The following is a 21,536-nucleotide window of genomic DNA, read 5'->3' as shown; positions in this document are numbered from 1 at the left end:
ACACTTCTCTGTCCCTTGGAGTTGGGTGGTGTATGAACAGAGTGGTCCTTGTCCCTTCTGGGGTAGCTTTGTGAGCCTGGGGGCGATTTGACCCACTCTCTTGTACTCTGATGCCTGTGATGCTTCAGATGGGCGTTGCTCGGTCCAACAGGCCTCAGAGTGAGAGGTGACTTGCTAGCCATCCCCCAACTCTATTCAGAGATCTTAACTGGGGTGTAAGTCAGACTCTTGATTCTATCCTTGCCATGAGGGGCAAAGAGGTAGAGTGTGAGATTCCTGAGCTTTCATTGACTGTTGTGGCTCAAAATACTTCTCAGTTTTATCTTTTACTGATAGGTCTTAGGAAGCAGTTACCTCTTCTAACTCTGAAAGTCTCCGAATTTGTGGACTCTCTAAACCCTTTCAGGCCTGCTTGCAAACTGGATATTTCTTCTCTAAGCTCATCTCTTATAATATCTTGTTCAACACAGCCAATGGCAGGCAACATGCAATGCTAATATTGTGTTTTCAGCATCTCCTGGAGTGATGAGTTCCTTAGCTGTGTCGTCTGTTGGTGACAGTGTTGTCAAATGTTTGCCACTTGATAACATGAACCTCCTTCCACCCAGCTTTGATTAATGTCATCTTCACTGCCCTCTCCCAGTCCCTAAGCCTGTTGCACGTACTTTGGTTTTTTATTTCAGCAACCAAATTCTTCCAGGATCTTCTAGGATAGGTTAGGTTATGGTTGCTTAGTAACTTATCTTTTTAGCTTTTAGGTCTCTACATCGAGAGGAACCACATCCTGACGATGCAGAGACTACTGTGCATCCCTCGGGGGCCTTGGATTTGATATTGTGACAGTCAGGGACTTTGGTTGTCTCCCTGGGGAGTGGAGAGAGCATATTGCCTGCGGGATAGACAGCGAGCCAAATGTTTGGCTACCAGCGGGGCAGATTTAGTCGCCATGAGGACTGCTTACAGATTATTTTGGCTGTTGGCCTGCTAGTCATGTCCTGGATGGTACTTCCCTTCCTCCACACAGTCAGGAGTCAACTGCTTTGGCCAATGGATTGTGAGTGAAATGTATACAGGTCCTTTCCAGCTGGAAGCTTGAAAAACCTGTGTGGCAACACAATGTTGGCTGTTCTGTCATCTGGGACCTGGAGGTAGAGCCCCCAGGTGAGAAATAAAGTCTTATCTTTATAAACCCTAAGGTTTGGGGTGTTTGTGACCATAGCATTGGTGGAGTCATTTTGAGGTTGTTTCTTACAACTGTCCTATCCTGACTGATACAGAAGGAAAAGCCCCTCTTCTGCTTGGCACCACGTGGTGCTTGGAGCTACAGGATCCATCTGATGACTGAGAGGAGACAAGTTTAAACAAAAAATTAAAGATAACGTACTGAGAAAAGATGCTGCAGCAGAAAGATGGAAAGGGAACCTGGTCCCTGGGATAGAGCCACTGAACTAGCCCTCGGGCTTTCCTACCCCCAGGCTCCCTGTTATGTGAGAAGACAAAGTCCTTATTCATCGCGTCTGGTTGGGTATTGTTACCTGCAGCTGCACAGATGGTGCAGTGGACAGAATGATGGCCCACCAAAGATGTTCATGTCCTAATCCCAGAACCCACATGCTATCTCACCTGGAGAAGGGGATGTTGCTGGTGTGATTAAATTACAGATATGGAAATAAGGGGATTATCCTGAATTGTCCGGGTGGGCCCAATGTAATCACCAGAGTCTTTCTAAGAGGGAGGCAAGAACGTCAAAGTTAGGAGACGGGTGAGGAAGCAGAGGTTGTTGGGATACACTTTGAAGATGGAGGAAGGAGTTGGGACCCTACAAATGCAGGCAACTTCTAGAAGCTGGAAAAGATGAGGAAAGGGATTTCCTCCTGGAGCCTCCGGAAGGGATTCAGCTCTGACAACACCTTGAGTTTTAGGCCTATAAGATCCATTTTGGACTTCCGGTCTCCAGAACTACAACAAGTCTAGGAAGCGCCGAGAGTCCCAGGCAGGATAAACCCAAGGAGAAACACGCCAAGACATATAGCAGGCAAACTGACAAAAATTAAAGACAGAGAAATGTTATTAAAAGCAACGAGGGAAAAACGACATATAACATACAAGGGAACTCCCATCAGGTTAACAGCTGATTTCTCAGCAGAAACTCTGCAAGCCAGAAGGGAGTGGCACGATATATTTCAAGTGATGAAAGGGAAGAAACTACAATCAAGAATACACTACCCAGCAAGGATCTCATTCAGATTCGATGAGGAAATCAAAAGCTTTACAGACTAGCAACAGCTAAGAGAATTCAGCACCACCAAACCAGCCCTATAACAAATGCCAAAGCAACTTCTCTGAGCGGGAAACATAAGAGAAGAAAAGGAACTACAAAAACAAAAACAAAACAGTTAAGAAAATGGTAATAGGGACATACATATCAGTAATTACCTTGAATGTAAATGGACTAAATGCACCAGCCAAAAGACACAGACTGGCTGAATGGATACAAACACAAGACCCATATATATGCTGTCTACAAGAGACCCACTTCAGACCTAGGGACACATACAGACTGAAAGTGAGGGGATGGAAAAAGATTTTCCATGCAAATGGAAATCAAAAGAAAGCTGGAGTAGCAATAGTCATATCAGATAAAATAGACTTTAAAATAAAAAATGTTACAAGAGACAAGAAAGGACATTCCATAAAGATCAAGGGATCCATCCAAGAAGGAGAGATAACAATTATAAATATATATGCACCCCCCATAGGAGCACCTCAATACATAAGGCAAATGCTAACAACTATGAAAGAGGAAATGCAAGGCAGAAATAGAGACACAGATGTAGAGAACAAACACATGGACATCAAGTGGGGAAAGTGGGGAGGGTTGGGGGGGAATGAATTGGGAGATTGGGATACCAAATTGTACACTCTAAGTATATGCTGTTTATTGTCTGTTAACTGTATCTCAATAAAACTTCTTAAAAAAAAAAAACACACAACAGAAGGAGGGTCCTGGGAGAGGAGTTAGTGTTTGTTCATTGTCTTGTTCTGTCTGCATCTCCCAGCTGCCCTGCAGGTCCGGGCCACCCCCAGATTACAGTAATATTAAAGTTCACTGGAATGCCCAGTTTGGGGTTGGAAGGGATTTGAGCTGTGCTGCAGCTGAGTTGGGGCCAGAGCGTGGACTGGGCCGTCTTGGATCTTGGGAGCCCAGCAGAGAGGCTGGCACAAGAGGCCTGCTGAGTAAGATGTCACAGCTCTGAGCAGCCAGGACCCCAGTACCCACAGTGTACCCGGTGTCTACTTGACCACCCCCCTCTAGGATGCTAATACTTCGCTTCTTGTGGGCCCACCGCCTGGAGGGACAACTGAACTGAGGGCATGGGCAGCAGAAACTAAAGTCCCAGGGCAAGGCGGTAGAGTTTGTTGGAGGGGAGACCATTGCAAGAGTCCAGACTCCCTGGACCGTTCTTTCTTCACTTTGTGCCCAGGGAGCAGAGTCGGGGCAGGGCCAGCGCCGGGGAGGGAGGGGACAAGCAGTTGAGGAGGGAGGAGACTGGCAGGCTGCGGCGTGGGGATAAAAGGGCGTGCGCTCCCGGGTCCCACGTGCGGGCAGCTGGAGGAGGCGCGCAGGGAAGCGGCCCCGCGAACGCGCCAGAGGCCGGGTGGCGCGATGCAGCCGGCGCAGGAGCTGGGGCTCGGGGACTCATCCCTGCACCGGTACCTGGACGGCGAGTTCTGGAGCCTCAAGAATGAGCTGCTCCGGCTTCTGGGCGGCTGCCAGCTCTTCCGGCACAGGTACCGGCCGCGTCGCCACTCTGCCCCGTGCGCCCCGCCGCCGGCCGCGTCGCCGCGGTCCCCGCGCGTCCCTTCCGGGCACCGCCCTCCTGGTGCGCCCTGGGCGAGGGCGAGCTGAGGGGTGGGTGCTGCGCCCGAGAAGCAGGGCCCTTGCGACCTGGCAGATGGTGAACTGCTCTCCTCAGTCCTGTGGGCGCAGCAGAGCCCGGGACTTCATCGACCCCCGGGAGGTGTCCTCTGCCCGCCGCGCTCCCTCCTACGTGGAGAGTCGGGGTGAACGGGTGGGCCCCGCAGCGGCGGGCAGGGTGCTCGGCCGAGAGTGGTGGCTGGAAGGGTCGGCCTTGCTTCTAAGCCTGTTTCTGGAGTCCTCGCCTCTGGGTGTCCCACCCTTGGAGGGAAGAAGGGGCAGAAAACCCGGGATGGGGCGGGAGAGGAGCGCGCCCAGGGCCGCTGGGCAACTGTGCAACTGTGTCCGGAACAGGCGCGCGGAAACGAGGGCAGAACAGCGTCATCCCGGGGCGTGCCTGTGGGGAAGTGAGGGCATTTTCCTGGCACAGGGATGGACTGGCCCTGCCCAGGGTGTATCTGGTCGTTGGCATGGGACAAGTTTCCAGGGGCTCCGCGGAGTCCAGGTGTGCAGCAAGGCAGCCTAATAGCAGCTGGGGTGCTTGGGTTGCAAGGTGACCTCAGGTCCACGAGGTTATTTGTTGCCAGGACAGCCGTGAGAAATGCGCAGAGAGCTTAGGTCAGCCTAAGTGTGCAGACGGAGAAAATAACCCAGGGACCGGCCAGTCAGGACCGGGACTCAGCCCTTGTGTGTCACTGGGGACTGTTTCTCCTGTGCTCCTCTGGGCGACTGACTCCATCTCAGGCCGTCTGATAAGCCCACGTTTAGAATCAGGCTTTGGAGTTTTAGTTTAAGAAAGCCCCAGTTAAACACCAGTGTGTTCTGAAAGAAGATTAACTAGTTAGCCCACGTTTAGTTTACATCTCAAGGATGAGCTAGGCGGAGAGGGAAGGGGGAGCTTGGAGTAAAAGCAGGGTGTCCTTGGGGAGGAAGCTTCGGTTTCTGCACTGGCGGTACCTAGTGGGGGGAGGGGAGCTTAGGGAAGGTGAAAGGGGACAGGTGTGCGACGGTGAGTGTGTCCTTATCTCCCCACCTTCTCTTTCCCTTTCTCACACACCTAGTTCTTTATGTCATGGTTCTCAAAGTATGGCCCAGGACCCAAGACTGTCCCAGGAGCTTCACAAGTTAGAAATTATTTTAGTAATAATGTGAAGCAGTTATCGGCCTTTTCATTCTCATTTTCTCACAGTGGTAGTTTCCAGAGACTACGTGCAGAAGCAGATATGAGAATCCAGTAGTTTTAAGGCACACATTAAAGAGGTTTGTAAAAATGCAAACCAATGCCACTTTTCTGATTACATTTTTTGGGGAACGTATAATTTTTTCCCATAAACATTTAATGAGTTTAGTACAATCATTTTCAAATGATTTAATAAATATTTGAACAATTTTTCTGTCATAATTTCTAAGATGATAAATACCAATAGATGTTTGGGGGCCCCAATAATTTTTTAAAGACACATTTAAAGGGCAGTTTGAGGCTTACAACCAAATTGAGAGGGAGGTGCAGAGATTCCTATATACCCCCCGTCCCCACACAGACTTAGTCCCACCACCTGGCCTTATGAACATCACTCACCAGAATGGTACTTTTTTTTTTTTTTTTTACCAAAAATGAATCTGCATTGATATATCATAATCACTCAGAGTTCACAGTTGACATTACACTTCGCTCTTGGCGTTGTACATTCTATAGGTTTGCACTAGTGTATAAGGACATGTACCCATCCTTATGCTATCACACAGAGTATTTTCACTGCCTTAAAAATTCTCTGTGCTGTTTTTCTCTCCCCACCACCCGCCCCTGGCACCACTGATCTTTTCACCGTTTCCATAGTTTTGCCTTTTCTAGAATCATATAGTTGGAATCATACAGTATGTAGCCTTTTCAAATTGCCTTATTTCGCTGAGTAATATACATTTAAACTTCCTCCATGTCATTTCACCGCCTGATAGTTCATTTCTTTTTCTTGATGAATACTATTCCATCGTCTGGATGAACCCCGGTTTATTTATTCATTCACCTCCTGAAGGCCACCTTGGATGCTTCCAAGTTTGGGCAGTTACGAATAAAACTGCTATAAACATCTGTGTGCAGGTTTTTGTGTGGAGGCCTCAATAATTTTTTTAATAAATTTATTTATTTATTTATTTATTGGCTGTGTTGGGTCTTCGTTGCTGCACACGAGCTTTCTCTAGTTGTGGCGAGCGGGGGGCTGCTCTTCGTTGTGGTGCGTGGACTTCTCATTGTGGCGGCTTCTCTTGTTGTGGAGCATGGGCTCTAGGTGCGTGGGCTTCAGTAGTTGCAGCACATGGGCTCAATAGTTGTGGCTCACGGGATTAGTTGCTCCGCGGCATGTGGGATCTTCCTGGAGCAGGGATCGGACCCGTGTCCCCTGCATGGGCAGGAGGATTCTCAACCACTGTGCCACCTAGGAAGCCCCAGAGGCCGCAGTAATTTTTAATAGGGCAAGGAGGTCTTACTGCTTTAAGTCATACTTGGTTCTGTTATATCCCTTTATACACATCCCTTTCCTATCTTCCTCTGTCTTTTCAGTTTAGTTCCTGGGCTGTCATCTCTTTGCCTTTTCAATTTAGATAATTGCAGTTTATTTTTATTTTTTATTTTTTTTATTTTTTGGGGGGTACACCAAGTTCAATCATCTGTTTTTATACACATATCCCCGTATTCCCTCCCTTCCTTGACTCCCCTCCCTCGAGTCCCCCTCACCCTCCCCGCCCCAGTCCTCTAAGGCATCTTCCACAATGATGGATACGAATGCTAATATCCAAACTACTGACCTGGGCCAAGTAGAAGGTTCTTCGCTGTGAATTGCAACTGTCTGCTTAGGAACAGAGGGAAAGGCAGCCAGGGTTGGAAAGCCAGCCAGCAGCGCACAGCTTGAGTGACTGTGATTTTACCTTCCTAAGCTTACATTTGCTGATTCAAAAGAATGGGGATGATATCTGTGCTGCTGGGTTGTTGGGACGCTTAGATAAGAAACTGTTGAATGGCTGTTTAGTAATGCTGGCTGTGGTATGACACCAAAAACCAAAACAAGACAAACAAAAAAAGAGAGAGAGAGAAAAAGATATACATCCCATTACCCTAACAAACACTTTTCCATTCTCTCAAATTCTTGCTTATTGACTTTCTAATTTCAGAGTTGTAATAAGAGCCTAAATTTCATATTGTTTTCCTCCAGGGATTAAAGATTCTGCTATCTGCTTGAAAGTTCATGGTGTACTATCAGATTTGATCTTACCCCGTGTTAGAAGACAGTGATCCCGATGTCTCGATTTTTTTAACATCCTGTCACAGTAAAACCTCCAGTGGAGGCCAGAAATAAAACTCCTCTAGCCACAGATTCACTGAGGCAATGTGAGGCCTCCTGTGGCTGGTCTCCCCTCCCCAGGTCTTTGAAGTTCAAGTAGGTGTGGAGGGGCTGGAGGGGCGGGGTTCCTGAGTGTGAGTGCTGTGTGTATAGCGGGAAGTTTGTAGAGGGTCGGGCACTCCCAGGACACAAGAGCCCAGGGAACAGTTTGCTTCCCCCCCAAAAAAAAAACCTGGTTGTGCAATTTTCTGTGCACACCACAGCTGCCCTCAGCGCAGGGATTCATCCCCTGGTCTGCTGCCCCAAGTGTGCTGTGAGCACAGCCCAGGTCCCCCTCTCTCCCCAAGACTAGCTTGCCAGGCTGAGTCCCCCCATCTCCTCTGGTGGAGGGTCCCCCAGGCTCCACGCTAACTGAGGGTCCCACCTGCACTGTGGTGCATAGGACAGCATGCCCTCGACTGGCACGTTCTGGGCCACTTGAGGCTCCTCCTGGGGGCTGGCAGGGAATATTTAAAAGGAACATCTGAAAGGAGATAAGCTTTCAAAACGTTTTTGAGGGTGTTTCATGGCAAACCGGAGCTCTCTCCTGAGGGCCTGGCTGGTGAGCAGGTGTGCACATGTAAGGTTTACAGACCCCACTAGACGTTTCTGGGCCCCCAAGACCTCCCCACTGCCCTTCCGCAGGGCTCCCCTCCCTGACCTGGCTGTGCGGGGCCGGCCTGGTTCCCCCTCCCCCTTCTTTCTCTTCACTGACTTTTCTTTCCCTCCCTGGAGCAATGCACATTTCTCTTCCTTACCTTTTGCAGAGGTTTAGTTTTTTCCCTCAGCCTTATTTATACATGCAAGTATTTCATGAAGACCTTCTCATTGCAAAGAGTCAAATAATATGGACAACGTGAACGCTTCCTAAACTGTCCCCTCCCCCAACCGCTTTTTTTTAAATTGTGGTGAAATACACAGAAAATAAAATTTACCATTTTAACCATTTTTAAGTGTGCAGTGGCATTAAGCACATTCACAGTGTTGTGCAACCATCATCACCGTCTACCTCCAGAGCTTTGGCATTCTCATAAATTTGAAACTCTGTACCCTAAAAACAATAACGCCTCCTTCCTTCCTTCCCACAACCCCTGGCAACCACCATTCTACTTCCTGTCTCTGTGAATTTGACTACTCTAGTTATGTCATATAGGTGGAATCATACAATATTTGTCCTTTTGTGTCTGGCTTATTTCACTTAGTAGAACGTCCTGAAGGTTCGTCCATGTTGTGCCACGTGACAGAATCTCCTTCCTTTTTAAGGCTGCGGAACACTCCATCGCCTGGCTAGACCACATTCTGTTTATCCATTCATTCACTGATGGGCACTTGGTCCTCCGACCACTTTGAATACTTTAGTGTGTCGGAGGGTTTTTTCCTACCTTTTCTATGAGTTCACATATACATGTGAACATTTTCTTATATAAACAGGATCCTACTAAGCGTTTTGTTCTACAGCTTGCTCTTTTACAATTTAATTTTTATTTTCATGATATAATGTATGAACCTCCTTAATATAAAAAATACTATGAGGTTTGGAGTGAAAAACATCCACCCCTGTTCCCCTTCCTTCATCCCTCATTCCCTTTCCTCATTGGCAAACACTCACTGGTCTTTCACCAGATTCTTATGTTACTTACCTCTATGTTCCTCAAAAACATGCGTAAACAGCTACTTCTTGATTGTATAATGACTTACTAGTATAGAAAATGAGGATTTTGACTACTGCAGCACTTTCTTGCCTTATTCCCCCCAAAGCAGTGCATCCCCATTTTTACTTAAATCAGCGTCCAGTGCTTTGACTCCATAAGTGTTATAAGTTTCAGCCATGCCCTCTAACGTACCATATTTCATTACCTTTCTTTCACAACTTTTGGTGTTCTCTGAGATAACAACTGTCTTCTTTATTCATTTGCTGAGCTTTGTATGAACTCATGACTCACTGGCCTGCATGCTTTTCGATAGAACAGTTACACTCCTCTCAATTTGGTTAAACCTGTCAGGTAACTGGCAGTCCGCTCCCCCTGGCCCCCATGGACACGTCCATCCAGGAGGCCTCCTTCTGGGGCTTTAGGCTGGACTGGTTTTACCATCGTCTTCACTATTATCTTGGGAATTTCCTTTGCAACTCCTCTGTAGTCAAGTCACTGTTTTCCTAGGCCTTCTTTTTCCTGGTTACCCTTTGTGGAGGATTAGAGATGGCCACAATTCTTTAATGCTACTCCCACTGAGAGGTGTGGTTTGTGTCCTGTCCTCTTGAATCTGGGTGGCTTTGTGACTGCTTTGACCCATAGGATGTGCCTGAAGTGCCAGTGTGCCAGCATCCAGACTCAGGCCTGAAGAGACCGGTACCTTCCACTTCCTGTCTCTTGATGTCCTGGCTTCCATGTGAAAAGTTCTACTAGCCTGTGGCTGCCGTGCTGTCAGGAAGCCCAAGCTGGTCCATGAAGATTGCTGCCCCATGGAGAGATGCTGGCCATTCCTGACTGCTCCAGCCCCCGGCTGCTCAAATCATCTCAGCTGGGACCCCAGACACTGTGAAGCAGAGACATACCATCTCTGCTTGATCCTGTGTGTCCAAGTTCCTGACAGAAAGATTAGTGAGACAGAGTGCTAATGAACTGTTGTTTTAAGCCACTATGTTTTGGGGTACACTGTTACCCTAGCCATAGATAGCCAGGACAGTCTCTCATCTAATAGCTTCTTGAGAAAGGATGCCAGAGAATTAACTTTTTGAGATTTTTGAGATCTTCATGTCTGAAAATATTTGCTATCAAAATCAGCTGAATATTTGTACGGGTGTAGAATTCTCGGCTGGAAATAAAATTTCCCCAGAATTTTTAAAGGCACCATGCCATTGCTTTTAAGTATCCAACATTGTTATTAACGAATCTGACCCCTTCTGCAGTCTGGCATTTTAATATATAAATATATCACTTGTTTTTTCTTCCTCTCTTTTGGAAGTTTCTAGGACTTCTTTTTTAGCAGTGGTTTTATGGAATTTCACTATGTTGTGGCTTGATGTGGGCCTCTTTTTCTTTCATTTCTTTCATTACAGGGGGCCTGAGATGGGCTTTTTTAATTTGGAAACTTGTGTTCTTCAACTATTTGTGCTGCTCTCTTATCTGGACTCCTTTCGTTCAGATGTTGGGCCTCCTGGGCTTGTTCTCTAGTTTCCTAATCCTTTCTTTCTTGTTTTTCTTCTCTTTACTTTTTGTTCTAATTCCTGGGAGATTTTCTCAACCTTACCCACCAACTTGTTCTTGAGTCATTTTAAATATCTAGTATTGTATTTTTAATTTTCAAAAGTTCTTTAAGTTTTTGTTCCTTTTTTTTTTTTTTAATAGCATCTGTTCTTGTTTTCTGGTTGCAGAGTCTCTTATTTCTTGGGAATAGTCGATGGTAATTTTTGAGATGTTTCTTTCTCGTCTCCGCTTTGCCTCTAGTTCCTTTGAGGTCCTTTTTTTTCCCGTTTGTATTTTTGACCTCTGGCTTTCATGTTTGAGGCTTCGTTAAATATCTAGTCAACCTGGGATGTTTATTCAAAATAGGAGTGAAGTGAGTAATATAAGTGAAATGCTGACTGTAAACAGGCAGGGTTCTTGGCCACAGGCTTTCTTGATCAGAGAGAACCTTCCTTTCAGTGGCAGGACAGTATTAGTGTTTTGTTTTGGTCACGGTTAATCTCTCCAGAGATGAATCTTTTAGTCCATGAGGGATGGGTGCATGGAGAATGAAGGACAGGTCGTAAGCCCAGGTGCCTGAAAGGATGGTGAGCAGGACTCCTCTATATATGACTTCAGGCTGATTAGAAAATGATGCTCCTCTTATGTGTGAAATCTAAAAAGGCTGTGAACTCATCAAAACAGAGTGGAATCATGGTTACCAGGGGCTTGGCGGTAGGAGGAATAAGAGGGATGTTGTTTAAAGGTACAAATGTGCCACCAGTAGATAAAAAAGTCCTGGAGAACTAAGGCACAATAATATTGTATTATAAACATCAAACTTTTGCTAAAGACTGGTTTTTTTTTTCCTATTGAAATATAGTTGATTTACAGTGCTGTGATAGTTGCTGGTATACAGCAAAGTGATTCTTATATATGTATGTATATATGAATATATATATTCTTTTTCATATTCTTTTCCATTATGGTTTATTACAAGACTTTGAATATAGTTCCCTATGCTGTACAAGTCCTTGTTGTTTATCTATTTGATATATAGTAGGGCATATCTGCTAATCCCAATCTCCTAATTTATCCCCCCACCCCACCCCTTTTCCCCTTTGGTAACCATACGTTTGTTTTCTATGTCTGTGAGTCTGTTTCTATTTCATAAATAAGTTCATTTGTATTAATTTTTTAGATTCCACGTGGAAGTGATATATAATATTTGTCTTTCTCTGTCTGACTTACTTCACTTAGTATGATCATCTCTAGGTCCCTCCATGTTGCTGCAAATGGCATCGTTTCATTCTTTTTTATGGCTGAATAATATTACATTGTGTATATGTACCACATCTTCTTTATCCATTCCTCTGTCGAAGAACACTTAGATTGTTTCCATGTCTTGGCTATTGTGAATAGTGCTGTTATGAATATTGGTGTGCTGATTCCTTGTTTGTTTTTTTTTTTTATACAAAGTTAGCATAAACAAAGCCAACAATATACTCTTTAGACATACCTGGATATGTGAGATACTCTACAGGATGAAAGTAACACTACCTGGATATGTGAGATACTCTACAGAATGCTGAACGAAGATTCTAGAGGATTGGAGGGAGGGGGCAGAGAAATGGCAGGGGGACACACAGGTGTGGTTTGAGGTTACTGTCATTGTGCAAATTCTCCCACTGGGTGAGGGTGTTTATCATGGATTTGAAATGATGGCTTAGTCTGTGTTGCTTCCCAGTTATGGTTGTAGGAGGCAGAATTGTTTCTTGATTGGACCAACAGTTGGAAGAAAGAAAAAAACTAACCAAGGGTCCCTTTGCAGGATACTGGCAGAGAGAGAGACAGGAAGAGACCGAGAGAGACTGAGAGAAAGAGAGATCTAGAGAAAGGAACTAAAACCCCTGCCGGTAAAAGGGCAGGAGACTCAGTGGTCCTACTTCCCCCTCACAGGCCTCTGTGCGATTGGTTGCACTCTTTTTGTATTTGAGTGCAGTTTGTTGCACACTTTTCATATTTACTCTCTCATTTGACTCTCAAAGGTGATAATGAGGAAGTTTGAAAAGGGAATAGTTCTGGTGAAAAATGTAGAGAGGAGAGGACAGAGACAGTGAAGAGGTGGGATCTGCAGGATTTGATCATTATAAATTCTGTTTACTCATCTAATGTGTGAAATTCCCTTAGAGAAGATCAGGATGTATCAATAAATACATGGGTACTTCTAAGTGCCAGCTTTATTGTAACATTGGTTTGTAACTCCGCTTTTTGTTTTCTACGTGCTTTAAGGGACCAATACAAAAAGACAACATGCATTGGCAAGGATGTAGACAAACCAGAATCCTTGTACACTTTTGGTGGGAACACAAAATGGTGTCGCCCCTATGGAAAACAGTATGGGAGTCTCTCAAAAATTAAAAATAGAACTGCCAGGTGCAGCACAGGAATATAGCCAATATTTCATAATAACTTTGAAGGGAGTATAATCTAGAAAATTTTTGAGTCACTATGTTGTACCCCTGAAGCTAATCCAATGTTGTAAATCAGCTATATGTCAATTAAAAAAAAATGATTGGGAAATAAAGAAATAATACAAAACTAGAACAAGGGGAAAAAACCATAAGGAAGACACAAACCTAATATAGTAGTACTACTTAAGGTAAAATGTTTTGGTGATTACTGGTCAGTGAAAACGACAATAACACCTAACATTTATTGGCTGGCCAAAACGAACTGTCTTATGGAAAGATGGCACCATCGTATGGCCGTAACATCTTATGGAAAAAGCCAAACCCATTGCCGTTGCCTTCCTTGAAATTACCACTGGGACGGGTCACCCACCAGAACTGTGTGGGTGGGGCAGGCTGCTAAAGACAAAGGCGGGTGGTGTGGCCCAGAAAAGCGGAAACGCATGCCGGACGGACAGAGCGCTGGGCACACATCCTCAGCTTCTTCCTGAGTCTCTGGTCACTGCAGTGAGTGAAGGATGTCTCAGAAGAGCACCTGGGAAGCCAGGTCAGGCATTTCCCCCTTGAATGGAGCACCTAACACTGCCTGGTAAGTTCCCTCTACCTTCCTCTGGCCGTGACTTTGATCTGAAGCTGGGCAATACCTTGGCTTTTCTGGGCAGAGACTTGCTGATTGATTCCCAGAGGAAATGTTATGCACGCAAGGGACCAATGTCTGTGTAGAGAGACTAGGGGTCATGGGTGCTCATTCCTCGCTACCTGGGGGCAGCTGCACTTTCGGAGGAAATGGGGCTCGTTTTGTAACCAAAGCCATGCTGACTGTGTCATGAGATCTCAGAACTGGCGCTGTTCTCGGGGTGCCGACCCATAGTCTTCTGCCCCCTTCTCTCCCTGCTGAGATTCTCCTGTGATCTGCTGTCAGTGTGGATGTTTTTATTTTTATTTACCTTATTGCACTGAGCTTCAATAGCATCTCTTGTCTTTCTAAGTTCCCTTCTATCCATCCTCTCCCTTACGATGACATCCAAGCTACAACATCTGTACTCTGTTCTCCCTCTGTGAATAAGGTTTTGCAGGTGGGTTGATTCCAGGAGCTGAGAATGGTTCTTATGTGGTTATGACCATGACAAAAGGCGACTGCGGGGCCCCTGATTCCTCACTCTTCTCTTTACAGAGACAGCTCTATGGACTATGTGCAAACCTCTGTTTCTTTTGAACTACCTATGGGCTTATTCTGAGAACTCAGACATCATGGGAGACTCCCCTGCCCCAGACCCCCAGGGTCTCTCCCCATCCCCTTCTGGCAGTCATGGGAGAGTGTTGGCCTCCTCTTGGCGCCTCAGGGATCCCAGGCCTTGAAGTCCAGGTCATCGTTGGTCCCTGAGGGAATCTCCATGACCATCTTCCCAGTTCCCATTTACCTGTAAATGGACAAGTAAGTGGACAGGTAGCTCTCTGGGTCTAGGAGGGAACCCTGGCTCCTGTGCATGTCTGACCCACTGAGGGTGCCTCCTACACACCCGGTAAATGGATTTGTTGTTGAAGATGATAGATTTCCCCACTAGATCTTCTACTGCAGAATTTGTGTACAGTAATGTGCCACCAAAGACATCCTTTGAGTCACCAAAGGTGTCCCTACAGTTGGAAGCAAGAAGCCCCATAAGCTGGCGGACTCCACCATCCCATGGTCAGAGCATGGCCTTAGGAGCGAGTCAAGGCTGGGCATCCTCTAAGACCCTGAACTGTCGGCCGCAAACCCATTACTGCTTTCTTAGCTAGTCTCTCAGGTACCACTCCCCTCTTAGCACCTCCCACACACGCCCTAAAAAGTAACCCCCCTTGTTTGAAGCTTCAAGTCTCATTTCTAAACCAATCACCATCCTGGAGGTTGAGATCCCCGTGGTGATCTGGACCAATCAGGAGCCGCCCCTCGGGCTGAGCTGATGCAGCATCCCCAGGATACTGGGTGGGGAGGAAGAGCCAGCCGCAGTAATTGTCACACGTGCCTTCACCTAGTGAGAGACATGCTCAAGTTTGGTGACAGTTTGTTTTTGTCTTGGGAGATTGTATCTGTACCTATCCCCTGCTCACTGGGCCCCATTTCCCCCTTCGCTTCCTTCCTGCTCACCCTTCCACCCTTTTCTTCCTTCCCTCCCACCCTGCTCTCTCCCTCCCTCCCTCCCTCCCTCCCGGTAACTTCCTCTCTCTGCCCACAGACACCCCAGTCCTCAGCGGATCCTGCAGAGAGACTGGGTTCTCACTGCTCTGCCTTCTCTCGGCTCCTGCTGACCGAACCAAGTCAAGGTAACTGCTAAACCAAAGGCTTTCCATTCCAGAAAACAGCCAGGCCACCCCTGGGAGGTGGCACCCGTCCAGCCACTTGAGGTCTAATGATAACATATGAACATTGTACGGGGCCCCACTTCCTCCTGCTCTGTCTTTCATGCTGGACTCCAAGCCCTTTGAAGGTAGGAGCCAGAGTGGCTTGTTTTGAATCCCTAGCGTTTAGATGGTGTAGGGGCTTAATGAAACCTCAAGGAAGGAAGGGGAACAGCAAGCATGGTTTGGGAATCTTCCTTCTCCACAGTCCCTCGGTCCCTCACGGGGGCCCAGGATGCAGGGATGGGGTCTGGAACTGCCTCCTTCAGGGACTCCTGGGAGCTTTTTGTCTCTAGCGAGGGATCTTTCCTTCCTTTTCTTCCCTTTTCTCTCTCTCTTCAGAGCCTTTCTTCCTGCAACTTTTGTAGATTTTGCCCATTAGCCAAGGTACATCTCCCCAGCTGAGGGAACCTCACAGCTAACATGAAACCGTAGCACTTAGAAACCACCCCCTTTGCATCTTCTCAGGCGCCCACTGGCTCAGGGCCTGCAGCCTTTGACAGTTACCGCAACATGATTCAACAGTTTCTCTTTCATTCGCCGTCTACTCATCTAGGCTGTGTGTGGGGTTCACGGGGCGGTGCTGAGGTCTGGGGCGTCGGAGGTTGAGTTGTGATCGCGGTGTTTGCTAGAAGGTGGATGGGTCCTGTGCTTGCTGCCTGTGGGGAGCCATGAATGCTGGCAGCGGGGTGCACCTCACTTTTTAATGGAGATGGAACATTTTTGATTCTTGCTGATTTCAAAGAGAAGAGGGAGTGTATCCTGGACTGAGCTGGAGGTGTCTCCTGAAGCAAGTTACCAAAAACACCAGGACCAAGGTGCGGGTTTACTGAAGCAGAGCCTGCTGGGAAACCAGGGTTGGTTTTCAGGTTCTTGTTGGTACTTTATCCCAGAACGTCCGTGCTGCCAGGAGTCACGTGGTGGTCCAAGGCTTAGGTGCCAAGGATGTTCCTCGTCATGAGGGCATTCACATTTGGTCTCTGAAGATGTGCTTTCCTGTAGAGCAAAACTGATTTTGATTTAGAGTCAGAGAAAAACAGAATTTTTTGGAAAAATTCTATTTATTTATTTGGCTGCATTGGGTCTTTGTTGCTGCGAGTGGGCTTTCTTTAGTTGTGGTGAGTGGGGGGCTACTCTTTGTTGTGGTGCGTGGGTTTCTCATTGTGGTGGCTTCTCTTGTTGCAGAACATGGACTCTAGGTGAGGAACATGGGCACTTGGTGCGTGGGCTTCAGTAGTTGTAGCACGAGGGCTCAGTAGTTGTGGTTTGCTGGCTTAGTTGCTTTGCGGCATGTGGGATCTTTCCGGCCCAGGGCTCAAACCCGTGTCCGCTGCATTGGCAGGTGGATTCTTAACTACTGCACCACCAGGGAAGTCCCCACCACTGCTTTTTTTTTTTAAGCTCTTTATTGGAGTGTCATTGCTTTACACTCTTGTGCCAGTGTCTGCTGTACAACAAAGTGAACCAGCTGTATTTACACATATATCTCCATATCCCCTCCCTCCGTATCTCACCCCTCTAAGTCATCACCCATCATTGAGTTGATGTCCCTGTGTTATGCAGCAGCTTCCCACTAGCTATCTGTTTTACATTTGGTAGTGTGTATATGTCAGTGCTACTCTCTCACTTCCTCCCAGCTTCCCGTTCTCGCTGTGCCCCCGCCCTGCCACCCACCGGCTCTGTGTCCTCAAGTCTGTTCTCTACATCTGCATCTTTAATTTTGCCCTGTCACTGGGTTCATCAGTACCAGTTTGTTAGATTCCATATTTATGAGTTAGCATGCAGTATTTGTTTTTCTCTTTCTGGCTTACTTTACTCTGTATGACAGACTCTAGGTCCATCCACCTCACTACAGATAACTCAATTTCATTCCTTTTTATGGCTGAGTAATATTCCATAGTATATATGTGCCACATCTTCTTTATCCATTCATCTGTTGATGGGCATTTAGGTTGCTTCCATGTCCTGGCTATTGTAAATAGTGCTGCAGTGAACTTTGTGGTATATGTGTCTTTTTGAATTATGGTTTTCTTAGGGTATATGCCCAGTAATGGAATTGCTGGGTCATATGGTAGTTCTATTTTTAGTTTTTTAAGGAACCTCCATACTGTTTTCCATAGTGGCTGCACCAATTTACATTCCCACCAACAGTGCAGGAGGGTTCCTTTTTCTCCACACTCTCTCCAGCATTTATTGTTTCTAGATTTTTTGATGATGGCCGTTCTGACCGGTGTGAGGTGATACCTCCTTGCCCACCACTGCTTTTTAAAATGGTGTGTGTGTGTGTGTGTGTGTTTTAACACACAAAGTTCTTTTTTGATTTTGTTGTTGCTTTGCTTGCCGTCTCTTTTTAAAATGGACTTTTTATTTTGGAATAATTTTCAATTTGTAGAAAAGTAGCAGAGATAACACAGAGTTTTCTCATCTCCCTCTCACCAAGTTTCCCCTGTTCTTAACATCTTACAGATCCATGGTACATTTGTTAAAACGAAGAAGGCAGCATTGGTCCGTTGCTATGAATTAAACTCTGGACTTTACTTAGGTTTCCTCAGTTTTCCCGAGGTGGCCTCTTTCTCTTCCAGGGTCCCATCCAGGACACCACGTGTTTTGTTGTCACAGCTTCTTGGTCTCCTCTGGGCTGTGACAACTCCTCTTCCTTTCCATTTTTCATCATCCTATACTTTAGAAAAAATTTTTTACGTATGTATTTATTTATTTATTGGCTGCGTTGGGTCTTAGTTGCGGCACGCGGGATCTTCCTTGAGGCATGCCATCTTTCGTTGCAGTGCGTGGGCTTCTCTCTAGTTGTGGCATGCAGGTTTCTCTCTTTCTAGTGGTGGCACGCAGGCTCTCTCTCTAGTCATGGCACGCAGACTCCAGGGTGCATGGGCTCTGTACTTCACAGCATGCAGTTGAGGCGGGTGAACTCAGTTGTGTTCGCAGGCTTAGTTGCCCCGCGGCACATGGGATCCCAGTTTTGTGACCAGGGATCAAATCTGTGTCACCTGTATTGGAAGGCAGATTCTTTACCATTGGATCACAGGGGAAGTCCACGATCTTGATACTTTTGAAAAGAATTGGTCAGGTATTTTGTTGAATTTTCCTCAATTTGGGTTTGTCGGATGTTTCTCTCATATTTAGGCTGAGGTTATGGGTTCTGGGGAGGCACATGAGGGGAAGCTCCTTTCTCGTCACGTCCCATCACGTCATGTCACATCACATCACATCACATCATATATATCATATATCATATACCATATCCTATCATATAATAGCATACATCCTAAGATGGCTCAGATTTTTTTCTTTTGCTCTAAAGTACAACTGAATACAAAACAAGTGTACACTCTCAGAATTTTGGCAAATGTATTCACCTGTGTAACCCAAACCCTTGTCAACATAGAGAACATTACTAGCATCCCAGAAAGGCCCCTCATGCCCTTCCCAGGCCCTGCTCTTACTCTCCCAGAGGTAACCACTCTTCGGTTTTTGTTCCTACTGTATTTTAGTTTTGCCTGTTTGGGGATTTAATATAAATGGAATCACACAGTATGTTCACACAGCCTATTTTGGGTAGTATATTAATTCAATTGAATCCCACACAGCAATGAAAATGCATGGAACACAGCTACAGTAGACACCAGAGATGACTCTTATTAGCCACGTTGAGTGAGAGAAGCCAGACACAGGAGAATACATAGTGTCTAATCCCATTTCTTTAATATTCTTTAATATTCAAAAGAGTAAAAGTAATTTATGGAGTTAAATGTCAGGACAGCAGCTCGTATGGGCAGGAGAGAGGGAATGATTGAGGAGGAGACCAAGGGGAGAGTCTGGTGATGTAATGTGATTTCCCTGCCCTTGGGTCCAGATCGTACAGGTGCGTGTAATCTTTGTAATAATTCATTAGGCTATACTTTTATGACTCTTGCTTTGTTCTTGGTGTGTTACATATTGTTAAAGTGTTTTTAAAATAAGATACTAGTTCATACCCATCAGTCCTGTGTGTGTGTGTGTGTGTGTGTGTGTGTGTGTATGTGTGTGTATGACAATGCCACATGTACTCCTTATCTGTTGATGTGTAGCAGATTACCTCAAAACTTAACAACAGTTTGTGGGGGTCAGGAATTTCGCAGCATCTTAGCTGGGTGGCTCTGGGTCTTTTATGAGGTTGCATTTAGGGTGCTGGTTGGGGCTTAAGTCCTATAAAGGCTTGAGTGGGGTTGGAAGATCCACCCGTAGGTGGGGTACTCACATGGCTGTTGGCAGGAGGCCTTAGTGGTTCCCTGTGTGGACCTCTCCATGAAGCTACTTGAGTGTCCTCTTATCATGTCAGCTGGCTTCCTCCAGAGCAAGTGATCCCAGAGAGCCCAGTATAATGTTTTCGCGATTAATACATGCCATTTATGTGTACCAGTAGTACATTCCTTTTTATTGTTAAGTGATATTCCATTTTACGACTAGACCGTAGTTTATTTATCTGTTCTGTTAGTGACGGATGCCTTGGCTGTTTCCAGTTTGGGGCTATTATTGATAAAGCTGATATGAACATTCTCCTACAAGAATTTCTGTGAACAGTTTGCTTCTCTTGGGTAAATACTGAGTGTCACTGTTAGGTTGTAGAGTAGGTATATGTTTAGTGTTATGAGAAGCTGACAGAACCTTTCCCCAAGGAGATTGCACTGTTTTACATTATGGCAACAAAGTATGAGAGTTTTAGTTGCTTCACATCCTTGTTAGTGTTTAGGTTTGTCATTAAATCCTTTTTTTAGCCATTCAGGTGGTGTGTAGTGGTATCTCCATGTGGTTTTAATTTGCATTTCCATGGTGACTAATGACAGTGAGCGTTTTCTCTTGTGTTTACTGGTCATTTGTATATCGGTCATTCTTTCCTGAAGTGCCTGTTCGAATCTTTTGGAGAACATCTGTGTGTGTGTGTGTGTGTGTGTGTGTAGTTCACGTGTATAGTTTTGTGTCATCAACCACCGCAATCAGGATACAGAACTATTCCATCCCCACAGAGAAATTTCCTGTGTTTCCCTTTTAGAGTCAGATTCTCCCCACGATCCTAACCCCTGGCAGCCACTGATCTGTACTTCATTACTATAATTTAGTCATTTTGAGAATGTTATAAATTTGGAATCCTATCATATGTGACTTTTTGAGATTGGCTTTTTTCCACTCAACACAATACCTTTGAGATCCATCCCAGTTGTCGTGTGTATCAGTTGTTCATGTCTTTTTATTGTTGAGTAGTACGTATGGATGGATGTACCACAGTTCATCTATTGCGTGGACGTACCACAGTTCATCTACTCTGTGGACGTACCACAGTTCATGTACTGTGTGGATGTACCACAGTTCATTTATGCCCCAGTAGAGGGACATTTGGGCTGTTTCTAGTTTTTGGTGATTGCAAATAAAGTTGCTATAAACATTCATGTATAAGTGTTTGTGTAAATGAGGGGTTTCATTTCTCTTGGGTAAATACCCAGGAGTGGAATTGCTGAGTTGTAAACATAAGTGTGTATTTAGCTTCATAAGACGCCGTCAAACTGTTCCAGAGTGCCTGTACCATTTTTTAAAAATTCCCATCAACAGTGAACGAGGGATCCAGTTGCTCTCATCTTCTTAACACTTGGTGTTGTCAGTATTTTTTATTTTTGCTTCTTTAGTAGGTATTTATGATTTGATTTTTAAACTTGGTATCTTGTGGTTTGGTCCTAGTCACACGTGCGAAACTTCCCTGTGAGGATTTCATCTTACTCGTGCTGAATGCCCACACCCTGCACCTCTCTGAGGGAAGGTGAAATTTGTATCATTTGCTTTAGTTCTTGCCTAGTTCAGAGGTTTTCAACCTTGTTTTTTTGCTTTTCAAATATCTTTTTTTTCCCCTTTAGATCTTTATTGGAGTATAATTGCTTTCAATGCTGTGCCAGTTTCCTCTGTACAACAAAGTGAACCAGCTGTATTTGTACGTGTATCTCCATATCCCCTCCCTTGTGAGCCTCCCTCCCACCCTCATTATCCCACCCCTCTAAGGCCATCACCAAGCATCGAGTTCATCTCCCTGTGCTATGCAGCAGCTTCCCACTAGCGATCTATTTTACATTTGGTAGTATATATATGTCAATACTACTCTCTCACTTCGAACCAGCTTCCCCTTCCCCACCATGTCCTCAAGTCTGTTCTCTACATCTGCGTCTTTATTCTTGCCCTGCCACTGGGT

At 45.6% G+C, this 21,536-nt stretch overlaps 1 protein-coding gene across 1 annotated transcript in view; it reads left to right on the top strand.

The window, feature by feature from the left end:
- Positions 1-3,572: 3,572 nt before the first annotated feature.
- The window catches only part of LOC130857636 (acyl-coenzyme A oxidase-like protein), a 66,076-nt gene continuing 48,112 nt past the window's right edge, over positions 3,573-21,536 (top strand). The window contains exon 1 of the mRNA XM_057743364.1: positions 3,573-3,792. Within this exon, the coding sequence (XP_057599347.1) occupies positions 3,668-3,792 (125 nt within the window). The 5' untranslated portion in view covers positions 3,573-3,667. The remainder of the gene's footprint in view (positions 3,793-21,536) is intronic.

Source organism: Hippopotamus amphibius, chromosome 7, assembly GCF_030028045.1.
Source record: "Hippopotamus amphibius kiboko isolate mHipAmp2 chromosome 7, mHipAmp2.hap2, whole genome shotgun sequence".
Taxonomy (NCBI): domain Eukaryota; kingdom Metazoa; phylum Chordata; class Mammalia; order Artiodactyla; family Hippopotamidae; genus Hippopotamus; species Hippopotamus amphibius.
Note: the sequence above shows the minus strand (reverse complement) of the source record. Positions and strands in the feature narration are given on the sequence as shown.